Source organism: Halichoerus grypus, chromosome 8 (genome assembly GCF_964656455.1).
Source record: "Halichoerus grypus chromosome 8, mHalGry1.hap1.1, whole genome shotgun sequence".
In the NCBI taxonomy this organism is placed as follows: domain Eukaryota; kingdom Metazoa; phylum Chordata; class Mammalia; order Carnivora; family Phocidae; genus Halichoerus; species Halichoerus grypus.
The window spans coordinates 92,018,370-92,033,925 of record NC_135719.1 but is presented as its reverse complement, the minus strand read 5'-3'; the positions used below and the strand labels follow the sequence as shown (position 1 = coordinate 92,033,925).

The window sequence follows — 15,556 nt, the reverse complement described above, 5'->3', positions numbered from 1 at the left end:
TAGATTGGAATGAGGTAAAGTTGGAGGTAACTGATAAATGTAAGAAAGCATATTCAGTAACAGGTTTGCTATAGAATTTCTTGTTGTGTAGTTTTTAGAAGTAGAAAATGATCCATGTATACTGATAAGATGGTGAAGAGGTGGATTGGAGTAAAAACTTCATTAAAACTTCAATTAAGCACTTTTTTCCATCAATTCATTTTAAACCTCTATGAAAATAAGCCATACCTGAATTAGAGACGATTATAAGTATAGTGCAAAAAGATAATTTTAGGGGCGCCTGGGTGGCTCAGTCTGTTAAGTGTGCGATTCTTGATTTTGGCTCAGGTCAATCTCAGTGTCATGAGGTTGAGCCCCGTGTGGGGCTCTGTGCTGGGGGTAGAGCCTGCTTGGGATTCTGTCTCTGCCCCTCCCCTGTTCTCACTCTCATACTTGCATGCACACTCTCTTTCCCTCTCAAAATAAATAAATAAAATAACAATTAAAAATTGTTTTAAAAGATAATTTTAATCATTAAGAACTTGGCCATGACTCATATTTATCATTATCATTTTCATGGCTCCATGAATACAACTTTTAAACCCCAGAGCAGAATCTAAAATTGATAGTATCTTGGATTGCAAACATAAGAGAAGAACAAAGTACATCATTTTTTGCTAAAAAAACTGTTTTGTTTTGTTTTTTAAAGAAAACTATGCCAGGATATTTTTACTTCACTATATTAAACATGATAATTATATGGTACTTGAAATTTTATTCCTATGACCTTTGTAGAAATGTCAGATAAGTAGGATTTCTTATTATTTTCCAAACAGTCATGAGGGTGTGTCCTTAATTACTTAAGAAGTTTCTGAAATGGATGTTTAACAATTCATTATCATAAAAAAATTAATTTTGGAGAGGATAACACCATTTAAGAATTGTTAAATGGTTGAGTTCTAATTAAAATAATATTGTTAAGTGGTAAAATTTTTAAGTATTGGAGTTATTAGAGAATTTTGAGGAAGTAAGCATTGAACTTAATAGTTTTGTTTTGTTTTTTAAAGATTTTATTTATTTGACAGAGAGAGAGACAGCGAGAGCAGGAACACAAGCAGGGGGAGTGGGAGAGGGAGAAGCAGGCTTCCCGCCAAGCAGGGAGCCCGATGTGGGACTCGATCCCAGGACCCTGGGACCATGACCTGAGCCAAAGGCAGACGCCTAACAACCGAGCCACCCAGGCGCCCTGAACTTAATAGTTTGTTTCATCTATACATATAGAAAGTTTTTTTACTGTGGTAAAAATTACATACATAATTTACCATTTTCACTTTTTAAAAAAATTTTTTATTTAATTTTTTTAGAGTTTGGAAATTTATTTTTCATTGAAGTGTAATTAACATATAGTGTCATATTACTTTTAGGTGTGTGCATTGTAATGACTGAGCAGTTCTATACATTACTCAGTGCTCATCATTATTGATAATTGTACTCTTAATTCCCTTTATCTGTTTCACCCATCCCCAACCCTTCTCCCCTCTGGCAACCACCAGTTTTTCCTCTGTATTTAAGAGTCTGGTTTTCTTTTCCCCCATTTTTTCTTTGTTCATTTGTTCTGTTTCTTACATTCCACACAGAAGTGAAATCATACGGTATTTGTCTTTCTCGGACTGACATTTCACTTAGCATTATACCCTCTAGGTCCATCCATGATGTCACAGATGGCAAGATCTCATTCTTTTTTATGGCTGAGTAATATTCTATTGTATATGTATATCACATCTTCTTTATCCATTCACCTGTGGATGGACACTTGGGTTGCTTCTATATCTTGGCTATTGTAAATAACGCTTCAGTAAACACAGAGGTGCATATGTCATTTCATTAGTATTTTGTTTTCTTTGGGTAAATACACAGTAATGGAATTAGTGGATCATATGGTAATTCTATTTTCCATACTGTTTTCCACAATGGCTGCACCAATTTGCATTTCCACCGATAGTGCACAAGGGTTCCTGTTTCTTCACATCCTCGCCAATACTTGTTATTTCTTGGTGGTTTGTTTTTGTTGTTTTGTTTTGTTTTTTTTATTCTAGCCATTCTCACTGGTGTAAGGTGATATCTCATTGTGGCTTTGATTTGTCTTTCCCTGATGATTAGTGATGTTGAACATCTTTTCATGTGTCTGTTGGCCATCTGTATGTCTTCTTTGGAAAAATGTCTATTCAGGTCCTCTGCCCATTTTTAGATTATTATTTTGGTGTTGTATAAATTCTTTATGTATTTTAGATATTAACTTTATCAAATATATCATTTGCGGATGTCTTCTCTAATTTAGGAGGTTGCCTTTTCCTTTTGTTGATGACTTTCTTTGCTGTATTAAAACTTTATTTTGCTCTAGTCCTAATAGTTTAATTTTGGTTTTGTTTCTCTTGCCTGAGGAGGCATAGCTACAAAAATGTTCCTACAGCTCATGTCCAAGAAATTACTACCTGTGTTTTCTTCTAGGAGCTTTATGGTTTCACATCTCACATTTAGATCTTTAATCCATTTTGAGTTTATTTTTGTGTATGGTGTAGGAAGGTGGTCCAGTTTTATTTTTTGCATGTAGCTGTCCAGCTTTCCTAGCACTATTTGTTGAAGAGACTGTCTTTTCCCCAGTGTATGTTTTTCCCTCGTTTGTTGTAGATTAATTGACCATATAAGCATGGGTGTATTTCTAGGTTCTTTGGACTGTTCCATTGATCTATGTGTCTATTTTTATGCCAGTACCATACTGTTTTGATTACTACAGCTTTGTAATGTATCTTGAAATCTGGGATTATGATACCTCCAAGCTTTATTCTTTCTCAAGATTGCTTTGGCTGTTTGGGGTCTTTCATGGTTCCATACAAATTTTAGGATTATTTGTTCTAGTTTTGTAAAAATTGCTGTTGGTATTTTGATAGGGATTGCATTGAATTCATAGATTGCTTTGGGCAGTATGGACATCTTAACAGTGTTGGTTTTTCCAATCCATGAGCCTAGAATATCTTTCAATTTGTTTGCGTCATCTTCAGCTTCTTTCATCAGTGTTTTATAGTTTTCAGAGTGCAGTTTATTCCTAGACATTTTATTCTTTTCAGTGCAATTATAAATGGGATTGTTTTGTTAATTTCTCTTTCTCCTTCTTTATTATCAGTACAGAGAAATTCAGCCTATTTCATTTTATATTGACTTTGTATCTTGCAACTTTACTGAATTCATTTATCAGTGCTAGTAGTTTTTTTGTGGAGTCTTTAGGGTTTTCTGTGTATACTGTAAGGTCAACTGCAAATAGTGACAAGCTTACTTCTTCCTTATGAATTTGGATGCCTTGTATTGTCTGATTGCTGTGGCTAATACTATGTTGAATAGAAGTGATGAGAGTGGACATCTTTGTCATGTTTCTGATCTTAGAGGAAAAGCTCTCAGTTTTTCACCATTGCATATGATGTTAGCTGTGGGTTTTTTATATACAGCCTTTATTATGTTGAGGTATGTTCCCTTTAAACCTACTTTTTTGAGAGGTTTTATCATAAATGGATGTTGTATTTTGTCAAATGCTTTTTCTCCATCTCTTGAAATGATCATGTGGTTTTTATTCTTTTTTCTTGTTAATGCAGTTATGTTGAGTGATTTGTGGATATCGAACCACCCTTGCATCCCAAGGATAAATCCTACTTGATTGCGGCGAATGATTTTTTTTAATGTATTGTTGGATTTGGTTTGCTAATATTTTGTTGTGGATTTTTGCATCTGGTTTCGTCGGATACTGGCCTGTAGTTTTCTTTCTCTCTCTCTCTCTCTCTCTTTTTTTTTTTTTTTTTTTTTGTAGTTTATTTCTCTGGTTTTGGTATCAGGGTAATGCTAGCCTTGTAGAATGAATTTGGAAGCTTTCCTTCCTCTTCTATGTTTTGGAGTAGTTTGAGAAAAATGGGTCGTAACTCTTCTTTATATATTTGGTAGAATTCACCTGTGAAGCCGTCTGGTTCTGGACTTTTGTTGTTGTTGTTTAAGATTTTATTTATTTATTAGAGAGAGAGAGCACACGAACAGGGGAGGGGCAGAGGGAGAGGGAGAAGCAGACTCCACGCTGGGATCATGACCTGAGCTGAAGGCAGATGCTTAACCAACTGAGCCACCCAGGCGCCCCTTGGGACTTTTGTTTGTTGGGAGTTTTTTGATTACTGATTCCGTTTCATTGCTAGTAATTGGTCTGTTCAAATTTTCCATTTTTTTCCTCATTCCATTTTGGAAGTTTATATGTTTCTGCAAATTTATTCATTTCTTCTAGGTTGTCTGATTTGTGGGCATATAATTTTTCATAATATTCTCTTATAATCCTTTGTATATCTGTGGTGTTGGTTATTTTTCCTCTTTCACTTCTGATGGCATTTATTTGTGTTCTCTTTCTTTGAAGAGTCTGGCTAAAGGTTTATCAATTTGGTTGATCTTTTCAAACAACCATCTCCTGGTTTTATTCATCTCTTCTATTGTTTTTTAGTTTCTATTTCATTTATTTCTGCTCTAATCTTTATTATTTCTTCTGCTCGCTTTGGGCTTGTTGGTTCTTCTTTTTCTGGCTCCTTTAGGTGTAAGGTTACGTAGCTTATTTGAGATTTTTCTTATTTTCTGAGGTAGGCCTGTATTGCTATAAATTTCCCTCTTAGAACAGCTTTTACAGGGGTGCCTGGGTGGCTCAGTTGTTTAAGTGTCTGCCTTCAGCTCAGGTCAGGATCCCCGGGTCCTGGGATCGAGCCCCTCATCGGGCTCTCTGTTCAGCGAGGAGTCTGCTTCTCCTCATTCTCCCTCTGTGCTCTCTTTCTCTCTTTCTTGCTCTCTCTCTCTCAATAAATAAATAAATAAAAACCTAAAAAAAAAAAACAGCTTTTACAGCATCCCAAAGATTGTGGACCATTGTATTTTTATTTTCATTTGTCACCGTGTATTTTTTATTTCCTCTTTGATTTCTTGGTTGACCCATTTAGTTTAGTAGCATGTATTTTAGTCTCTGTTTTTTGGCCTAATGTGATTTATTCTGGAGAGTATTCCATGTGCACTTGAAAAGAATACGTATTCCACTGTTTTTGGTTTGTTTTTGTTTTTGTTTTTTGTTTTGCAAGAGAGAACATGCACATGCACACATGCACAAGGGGAAAAGAGGGGCAGAGGAAGAAGGAGAGAGAGAATCCCAAGCAGGTTCCATGTTCTGTGCAGAGCCCAACACAGGGCTTGACCCCACCATCCCAAGATAATGACCCAAACTGAAATCAAGAGTCAGACATTCAACCGACTGAGCCGCCCAGGTGTCCCTGTATTCCACTGTGTTTTAGATGGAACATCTGAATATATCTGTTAGGTCCATCTGATCTAATGTGTCATTCAAAACCACTTTTTCCTTGTTGATTTTCTGTATGGATAGTCTATCCACTGATGTACGTGGGGTGTTAAAGTCCCCTGCTGTTACTGTATTACTGTCAGTTTCTTCCTTTATGTCTGTTAATAGGTGCTTTATGTATTTGGGAGCTCCCATTTTGAGCACATAGATATTTTCAATTGTTATAACTTCTTGTTGGATTGTTCCCTTTATGATTATTTATTGTCCTTCTTTGTCTCTTGGTAGTCTTTGTTTTAAAGTCTATTTTGTTTGTTATAGGTGTTGCAACCCCAGCTTTCTTTTTGCTTCCATTTGCATGGTAAACATTTTTCCATCCCTTCACTTTCGATCTGCATGTGTCCTTTGGTCTGAAGTGAATCTCTTGTAGGCAAGTTATAAATGTTGCTTTTTTATCCATTCAGTCATCCTATGTATTTTGATTGAAGCATTTAGTCCATTTACATTTAAATTCATTATTGATAGGTATGTGCTTATTGCCATTTTTGTTACTGGTTTTGCAGTTCTTTTTGTAGCTCTTCCCTGTTCGTTCTTCTCTTGCTCTCTTACCTCGTGGTTTGATGGCGTCCTTACTTGTATGCTTGGATTTTTTTCTCTTTATTTTTTGTGTAACTATTACAGGTTTTTGATTTGTGGTTATCATTAGGTTCATATATAATATTTTATGTGTATAGCAGTCTATATTAGGTTGATGGTCACTTAAATTTGAATCGCTCCTCATCCCACATTTTATGTATATGATGTTATACTTTACATCCTTTTATTTTGTGAATCCTCTGACTGATTTTTATAGATATAATTGATTTTACTGCTTTTGTGTTTTAACTTTCATACTGGTTTTATAAGTGATTAATCTACTTTTATTATATGTTTGTATTTACCAGTGAAATTTTTTCCTTTTGTAATTTTCTTACAACTGTTTTGGCCTTTTCTTTCCACTCAAAGAATTCCCTTTAATGTTTCTTTTAAGACTGGTTCAGTCGTGATGATTTCGTTTGTCTGGGAAACTCTTTACCTCTCTTTCTATGCTGAATGATAATCTTGCTGGGTAGAGCCTTCTTGGTTGCAGGTTTTTTCCTTTCAGTACTTTGAATAATATCATTCCACTCCCTTCTGGCCTACAGAGTTTCTGCTGAAAAATCAATTGACAGCCTTATGGGGTTTTCCATGTATGTAACCATTTTCTCTTGCTGCTTTTACAATTCCCTCTTTCTCACTATGTTTTGCCATTTTAATGATTATGTCTTGGTGTGAACTTCCTTGGGTTAATTTTGTCGGGGGTCTCTGTGCTTCCTGGATCTGGATTTCTGTTACCTTCCCCAGATTAGGGACGTGTTCATCTCTTGTTTCTTCACATAACTTTCTTGTCGACTTCTTGCTCTCCTCCCTCTGGGATCTCTGTAATGCAAATGTTACTATGCTTGATGATGTCGCTGAGTTCCCTTCACCTAGTCTCATTTTTTCTTATTCTTTTTAATTTTTGCTATTCAGCTTGGTTGCTTTTTATTACCCTGCCTTCCAGATTGCTGATCCATTCTTCTGCCTCCTCTAATCTGCTATTGATTCCCTCTAGTGTATTTTTTATGTCAGTTATTGAGTTCTTCATCTCTGACTGGTTCTTTTTTATATTTTCTTTCTCCTTCTTGAAGGTCTCACTGAGATCCTCCACTCTTTTCTCAAATCCAGTGAGTATCTTCATGACCATTACTTTGAATTCATTATCAGCCTATTGCTTATCTCTGTTTAATGAAGCTCTTCTGCTGTGGCTTTGTCCTGTTCTTTCATTTGGGACCTAATTCCTTTGTCTCCTCATTTTGTCTGACTCCCTGTGTTTGTTTCTGTGTATTAGGAGAGTCAGCTATGTCTCCTGCTCTTGAAAGTTGTGGCTTTATGAAGAAGAGGTCATGTGGTGCCCTGTAGCACAATGCCCCCTGTTTACTAGAACCAGGCATTTCAGCATTATCTTCTCTGTGGGCTGTGTGTTCCCTACTGTTGTGGCTGAGCTGCATTTGCATTCAGTCCAGTCAACTACAGTGGCCCACTTTGCCTATTGTGAGCACACTGGGCAGGGGTTTGGTCCCTGTGCTGTTAAGGGGCCTCTCTGGGGCCACCACAGGCTTAGAGTTGGGTGGTGTCAGCAGTCAGACCAGATAACTGCCCTCAGCCCAAGCACTGCAGGGCTCTCTTCTTCTTCTGCCCCTACAAGTTTTCATTGGTGAGTGGGGCCAGCAGTTAGACCAGATCCCTGCCCCCATTGGAGCTGCAGGGACACTTATCAGCAGGGCACTCTCTTTGCAGTGCCAGCTATAAGACTCAGCTGCTGGAATTGTAAGCACACTGGTGTGTGTGGTTATCTTCTCCTGTCCCCAGGGCACAAGTCACTCTGGAGTGGTGCAGGTTTCTGCAGGGTTTTTAGGACAGGAACTGCTTTGGAGAGATATATGTGGAGTAGGGGAGGTTGGATGGGGTAGGGATCATGATGCTAACAAGATAGATGGAGAATGTTCACTCTGCTTCCCACAGATATCTGGCTTTCTAGGCTGCGAGGGAAGCAGGAGAGGAATGGTCTGCCAGGCAGCACTTTTGTTCTTGGAGAATTCTCCTAAAGATTCCTGCCCCTCCAATGCACGTTTTGAGATTAGCAAGTAAATCCACTTCTCATACCCCAGTTTCTTTTCAAACTGCTGCTTCCATGCTGTGTCTCTCCTGGGTTATTTGTTACACTGGCTTTTTAAGGGTGGGAACTCAGTTTTAAAGTACCCAGAGTTAAACCCTGTTGATTGTAAAAACTCTCAAAGTTAAGGCCCGTTGGCTTTAAAAGTCAAAGTGTTATGGGGTTCCCTGTGCCTGGGGTGGGGTCTGATCCTCTTGCTCTTCTTCATGCTTATATAGTGTCCCTCTCGTTTATGATTAGTCTCATGTAGAGTGGGGAGAATGCTGGAAGGGGGAGTTTCCAGCCATATTTCCGCTCCTTCTACCCTTTTTGATGTGGTTTCTTCTGCACTATTAACTGTGGAAAGTCTGTTCTGCCAGTCTTCAAGTCATGAGTCATTTTCAGTGTTAGTTTCACTGATGTGGCTGTTATCTCAGTGTGTCTGTGGGATGAGGTAAGGATACTGTGACTCTACCATCTTCTCAGAAGTCCTATCTTAACTATTTTTAAATGTGCATTGGCATAAACATTTATAATGTACAACTATCACAGGTATCTATTTCCAGAACATTTTCATTTAGTTCAAAATAGTTTTTCTTTAAGATTTTATTTATTTGACAGAGAGAGTCACAGCAAGAGAGGGATCATAAGCAGGAGGAGTGGGAGAGGGAGAAGCAGGTTTCCCGCCAAGCAGGGAGCTGGATGGGGGGCTCGATCCCAGGACCCTGGGACCAGGACCTGAGCCGAAGGCAGATGCTTAACTACTGAGCCACCCAGGTGCCCCAGTTCAAAATCTTTTTTATTTTCTCTTGAGAATTCTTTGATCCATGTGTTATTTAGAAGTATATTGTTTAATCTCCAAGTATTTTGGGGTTTTCCAGCTATCTTTATGTTGTTGATTTCTAGTTTAATTCCATTGTGGTCTGAAAACAGACATTGTGTGATCTCTATTCTTTTAAATTTTGTAAGATGTGCTTTATGGCCCAAATGTAGTCTCTAGTGAATGTTCCATGTGAATCTGGGAAGAATGTGTGATCTGCTATTGTTGGAGGAAGTAGTCTATAAATGTCAATTATATCCAGTTGATTGATGGAGCTGTTGAGTTCAACTATATCCTTACCAATTTTCTGCCTGCTGGATCTCTCCATTTCTGAGAGAGGAGTATTAAAGTTTCCCGCTATAATAGTGGATCCTTCTACTTGCAGTTCTATCAGTTTTTGCTTCACAAATTTTGACACTCTGTTGTTAGGTGCATACACATTAGGGATTGGTTATGTCTTCTTGGAGTACCAACCTCTATATCATTAGGTAATGCCTCTCTTTAACTTTCCTTGCCCTGAAGTCTCCTCTGTCTGAAATTAATATAGGTACTCCCACTTTTCTTTTTATTGTTGTTATCATGGTATATCTTTCTCCATCCCTTTACTTTTAATTTATATGTGTCTTAATATTTTAAGTGGGTTTCTTGTAGCAACATATAGGTGGGTCTTATTTTTTTGATCCACTCTGACAATCTTTGTCTTTAATGTGTAGTTAGACCATTGACATTTAAAGTAATCATTGATATAGCTGGATTAATATTTACCACATATGTTACTTTTTTCTATTTATTACCCTGTTCTTTGTTCCTATTTCTGAATTCCACACTTGTTCTGCCTTCTGTGGTTATAATTGAGCATTTTATATGATTCCATTTTTTCTCCTTTCTTAGCATATCAATTACAGTACTTTTCTTTTTTAACTTTTTTTAGTCACAGCCCTGGAGTTTGTACTACACATTTAGAGCTAATCCAAGTCCACTTTCAAATAATACTAGGCTGCTTCATGGATACTGCAAGTACCTTATAAATAACACAGTATATTTAATCTTTCCCTCCTATCCCTGTATCATTGCTATCATTCATTTTACTTACAGATAAGCATATATATATATACCTAACCATACGTAATCACATGCATTATTGCTGCTATTACTTTGAACAAACTGTGACCTGTGTGATCAATTAAGAGTAAGAAAAATAAAAATTTTTTCCCCTTCAGTTTTGATTATTTGGTGCTTTTATTTTCTTTATGTAGATCTGAATTTCTAACCTGTATCATTTTCCTTTTCTCTGAAGAACTTCTTTTAAATTTCTTGTAAGGTAGGTTTACTGGCAACTAATTCCCTCAATTTTTGTTTGAGAAAGTCTTTATTATCCTTTACTTTTGAAGGATAATTTTACAGAATACAGAATTCTAAGTGTTGGTAGTTTTTCCTCCCAACACTTTAAATATTTCATTCCGCTCTCTTCTTGCTTGCATGGTTTCAGGGGAGAAGTCAAATGTTGTTCTTTTCTTTGGTTCTCTATAAATAAAATGTAGTTTTTCCTCTGGGTTCTCTCAAGATTTTTTCTTTATCTGTGATTTTATGAAGTTTGATGATTTGCCTAAATGTGGTGTTTTTTTGGTTTTGTTTTGTTTTTTTTAAGATTTTATTTATTTATTTGACAGAGAGAGAGATAGTGAAAGCAGGAACACAAGCAGGGGGAGTGGGAGAGGGAGAAGCAGGCTTCCCGCGGAGGAGGGAGCCCGATGCGGGGCTCGATCCCAGGACCCTGGGATCATGACCTGAGCCGAAGGCAGACGCTTAACGACTGAGCCACCCAGGCGCCCCTGCCTAAATGTGGTGTTTTGGGCATATGTCCTGCTTAGTGTTCTCTGAGCTTCTTGGATCTGTGGTTTGGTATCTGACATTAATTGGGGGCAATTCTGAAGCAGTATTGCTTCAAATATTGCTTCTGTTCCTGTCTCTCTTTCTTCTCCTTTTATGTATGTTAGTTTTTGTGGTTGTCCCATAGTTCTAGGATATTCTGTTTTGTTTTCTTCCAGTCTTTTTTCTCATTGCATCTCAAGTTTTAGAAGTTTATGATGTTATATCATCAGGCTCAGAGATTCTTTCCTTAGCCATGTCTGGTTTACTAGTGAGATCATAAAAGGCATTCTTCATTTCAGTTATGTTGTTTTGTATCTCTAGCATTTCTTTTTGATTCTTTGTGAGAATTTCCATCTTCTGCTTACGTTATCCATGTGTACTTGCATGTTGTCTACTCTTTCCATTAGAACCCTTAGCATGTTAATCATAGTTGTAATTCTATCATCCCTGCCATTTCTAACTCCTCAGCATCTCAGACCTGTCCACACTGCATCTCCAGGAATTTACAATTACAATTTACATTTTCCTACCTTGCTACAAGTTCCTACAGAGGTTTCTGCTTCATTGTCATCCTCCATTTTTGCCTGCCTGTCCAATTTGGGGGGCAGCGGTTTAGCCTGTGACCTCATATCTCTGACCCAAGAAGAGTATTTGATTTTTCAATTTGTTTAGCTTTTTACTTATTAGGACAGAGTGGCAACTTCTAAGCTTCTTAGGTTCCAGACTGGAAACTGGAAATCCCAGAACTTTATTTCCCAAACACAGACTCTACCCATTAATAATAACTCTCCATTCTCCGCCACCAGCCATTGGTAACCTCTAATATACTTCCTGTCTCCGTGAATTTGCCAGTACTAGGTACGTCATATAAGTGGAATCAACAGTATTTGTCCTTTTGTGTCTGTCTTATTTCACTTAACATAATCTTTTCAGGGTTCATCCATGTTGTATCAGGTGTCAAAATTTCACTCCTTTCTGTGGTTGAATAATATCCCATTATATGTATATACCATATTTTGTTTATTCATCTGGTAGACACTGTGTTGTTTCTACTTTCTGGCTATTGCAAATAATGCTGCGATGAACATTGTTGTGTAAGTATTTGTTTGAATCCCTGTTTTCAGTTCTTTTAGATAAATACCTATGAGTGAAATTCCTAGGTAATATGGAGATTGTGTGTTTAGCTTTCTGAGGAACTGTCAAACTATTTTCCCCAATGACTGTGCCATTTTTACATTTCTACTAGCAATACACAAGAGTTCCAATTTTTGTATACCCTCACCAACACTTGTTATTTTCCATTAAAAACAAATGTAGCTATCCTAATAGATGCATAGTGGTATTTTATTGTGGTTTTGATTTGCATTTCCCTAATGACTAGTGATGTGCATCTTTCCATTGCTTATTGGCATTTGTATACCTTCTTTGGAGAAATGTCTATTCAGTCTTTAACTTATTTTTTAATTAAGTTGTTTGCATCTTGATTGTTGAATTATAAAAGTTCTTCTAGATGTTAATCCCTTATCTGATATATGACTTGCAAATATTTTCTCCCATTTTGTGGCTTGTCTTCACTCTTAGTAGTGTCTTTTGATGCACAGAAGTTTTAATTTTCATGGAGTCCAGTTTATCAGTTTTTTTTATTTTGTTGCCTCTGCTTTTGGTGTCAGTTCAATAAATCACTGCCAATTCTAATGTTATAAAGATTTTCCTGTATGTTTTCCTCTAAGATTTTTACATTTTTAAATTTTACATTTAATTTTTGAATCCATTTTCAGTTAATTTTTATATATATTGTGAGATAAAGGTCTAACTTCATTCTTTTGCATGTGATTATCTAGTTTTCCAATCACTATTTGTTAAAAAGACCACTTTTTCTCATTGAATGATCTTGGCACTCTTGTCAAAAATTAGTTGGCTTTCTATGCAAGAGTGTTTTTCTGGGCTCTGTATTATTTTTCTTTGGTCTAAATGTCTAAGGGGGTTTTTGCTTTAATTAAATGCTTTAATTACTGTAGCTTTGTAGTAAGTTTTGAAATTAAGTAATGTGAGTCCTACAACTTTGTTCTGTTTTTTTTTTTTTTTCCCAGTATCATTTTTACTATTCAAGTTCTCTTGAGATTTCAGATGAATTTTAGGATGGCTTTTTCTATTTCTATGCAAAGAACCTTGTTGGGATTTTGATAGAGATTGCATTGAATTTTTGGATCACTTTGGGTAATATCATCATCTTAACAATATTAAGTTTTTCCATTCCATGAACATGGGATATCTTTCCATTCACTCCTGTAGTCTTTAAAATTCTTTCAGCAGTGTTTTGTAGTTTTCAGTACACAAGTCTTTTTCCTCCTCAGTTAAACTTCTCCATTAAGTGTTTTATTCTTTTTAATGCAATTATAAATGGAATTATTTTTGTCTCCTTTTTGATTTGTTCATTGTTAGTATATAGAAATGCAACTGATTTTCAAGTGTTGATTTTGTATCATGCAACTCTGCTGAATCCGTGTATTAGCTCTAAGTGTTTTTGTGGAATCAGAGGTTTCTGTATATAAGATCATGTTTTTTTCAGTGTTTTAATGGAGGAACAAGAGCTTGGACCTTTCCTGGGCCACCATTTTGGTGACATCACACCCTAGGAAAAGTTTTGACTTTTTTTTTAAGCTATCTCATTCTAAATTTAAGATTATTTGGTGATTTACCAACTGGAAAAGCACTAGTATTTTTTCCAATTATTTAGTAAGGAGAAAGGACACAGGCAGTTACATGGCATAATATTCAGTTGTTTAATTATTGAGATGCCAGAAGTATTGGGACTTTTTAAAATGTAAGCATATGTTTGTAATTTTTTACAATTTTATAATGCAAGCATGTATATTATTTCAGTTGTTATAATAATTATACCTGTGGGTTTTCTTTTTAATGCCTGCTTTATTGAAGAAAATTACCCTAATTAGATAGGCTTTTTTACTTAAAGCAATTTAAAGTGTTTGTTTTAGTGAGAAAATGTTGCAGTGTCACTGCTTTCACATGTATAGCATCTACCATATCATCAAAATTACAAACAATATGTAATAAAGCAACATCATTTTGGAAGGGTATAGTTCTCTTATCTTCTCAGGTAATTTAAATCAGTTTAAATAAAAACTGTATCAGGTTATGACTAAATTGAGGCAACATTTCACTTAATTCAGTAGAAAGGAAAATTATACCTGGTCTCATAATTCACTATAACTATTCTAAACCTCCTTTTTTATAGAAATAAAAAAACACCTTAACATTTATTTTTCTCTATATACTGAGTTTTCTTCTTCCCAATTCAGTATGAATCTTTCCCCTTAATCTCCTTTTCAGAATCCTAGTATGTAAGATTTTTCTAACAGGCTTATATTTTAGCTCTATTATAGTATCAGTTTCTTTTTAATAAAAGGTTAAATATTTAAACTTAATCATGGAAACCAGTTGTCTTATACCAGTTCTCCTTAATAAAAAATCACTTTCTGTATTGGTATTTTTTCCTCCTGAATTTAATAGATTCCACATTAGTGGTAATAAGTTGAGGCCTAGAACATGTGTCCTATTACAAATGAACAATTGGATATCATTAGGTTGTCCCCCTTTCCTCTGTAGATATATCTTTAGGTGTGTTAATCCATTCAGTAGACACATTAATGAGGACTGGTTGAAGTGTAATATTGGAGGAAGTAAGGCTCGTTGACCTCAGCATGGAGTTTAATACCTCTAATTAAATTAGGTAGTCGACAGTCAGTATAAAGAAATAGCCGTGCCTCTGGCAAGCTAGAATTATTTATGACTCTGGTTCTTTGTTTTAAACTTGAAAGGAGAAAATCATTTATATCTATTTTATAGAAACTAATTTTAGTTCTCAATTTCTATTTAAAATATCATATGATTATTTTGTAGACATTTTTAAGCATTTTATTTTCTCAGAATGAGAGGTAAATATCCTTGAACCTGTTTAAGTGTAGTGTTTTATTTCTTCTGAATAGAAGCAGTACTCTATTTTCAAGGCTCAAGACAGTAGCAGCAGAATTTTTACAACATAGACTATACTTTTTGAACAGATTAATCAAATATTCAGTTGAACAAAGTACTCTCTTGGAAATATCTTATCATATCAAAAATGCTCATGTAACCCTAGACAAAGCTATCTGTTCTATAAATTATCTTTGAGGAAGACTGATGGAAAAAATCACTTAACTGAATTTGAATTTATTCTGTTTACTCTTAAATATCAAAAGTACTGTAAGCATTGGTATAAAGTGTTCACAGGAGCTTGTCTCATTTCCTTGGTCTCCTTATTCTGGCCACTTGGTGATATTCTGCTTCATAAGTAACTGAATCACCCTGTTAGAAGTTTTACGAAGATCAAGTTGAGATCATTGTAATTTACTTAGTTGGAGTCTCCAGTCTGTCATTTCCTGCACCCCCCAAAAGAGGGGAAAGATGTGCTTAACTCAGTTTCCTCTGAAATACTGTTAGTGTAATGGACAACACCTCATTTTCTGTTTTGGAATTTGGTCACGATAGTTTCCCAAATAAATCAGCTTTATTGACCTGATGGCCTGATTGTAATTTTAAATCTATTTTTCTTTGTTTTGTCTAGAAATAAAATTGAAATGTACTTTACTTTCCAAAGAACTTTTATGCTAAATATAGTCTGGAAAATGAGTTCAAAAAGAAATGTAAGAAATAATAATAAAATTTTCATTATTTTAGTTAAAGTATAGTTAGTATAATAGTTAGTCAATGGTATGGAATTATACTCATGGTTTTAATCCCAAAATAACAGTCTTAC

General features: G+C 35.6%; 1 protein-coding gene across 8 annotated transcripts in view; it reads left to right on the top strand.

Annotated features, from left to right (window-relative positions):
* The window catches only part of RALGAPA1 (Ral GTPase activating protein catalytic subunit alpha 1), a 247,809-nt gene that overhangs the window by 193,557 nt on the left and 38,696 nt on the right, over positions 1-15,556 (top strand). For 2 of the 8 annotated variants that reach the window (XM_078053578.1, XM_078053576.1), the window contains one exon: positions 7,045-7,080. The exons of the other annotated variants lie outside the window; for them this stretch is intronic. In XM_078053578.1, the coding sequence (XP_077909704.1) occupies positions 7,045-7,080 (36 nt within the window). The remainder of the gene's footprint in view (positions 1-7,044; positions 7,081-15,556) is intronic. 8 annotated transcript variants of the gene reach the window in all.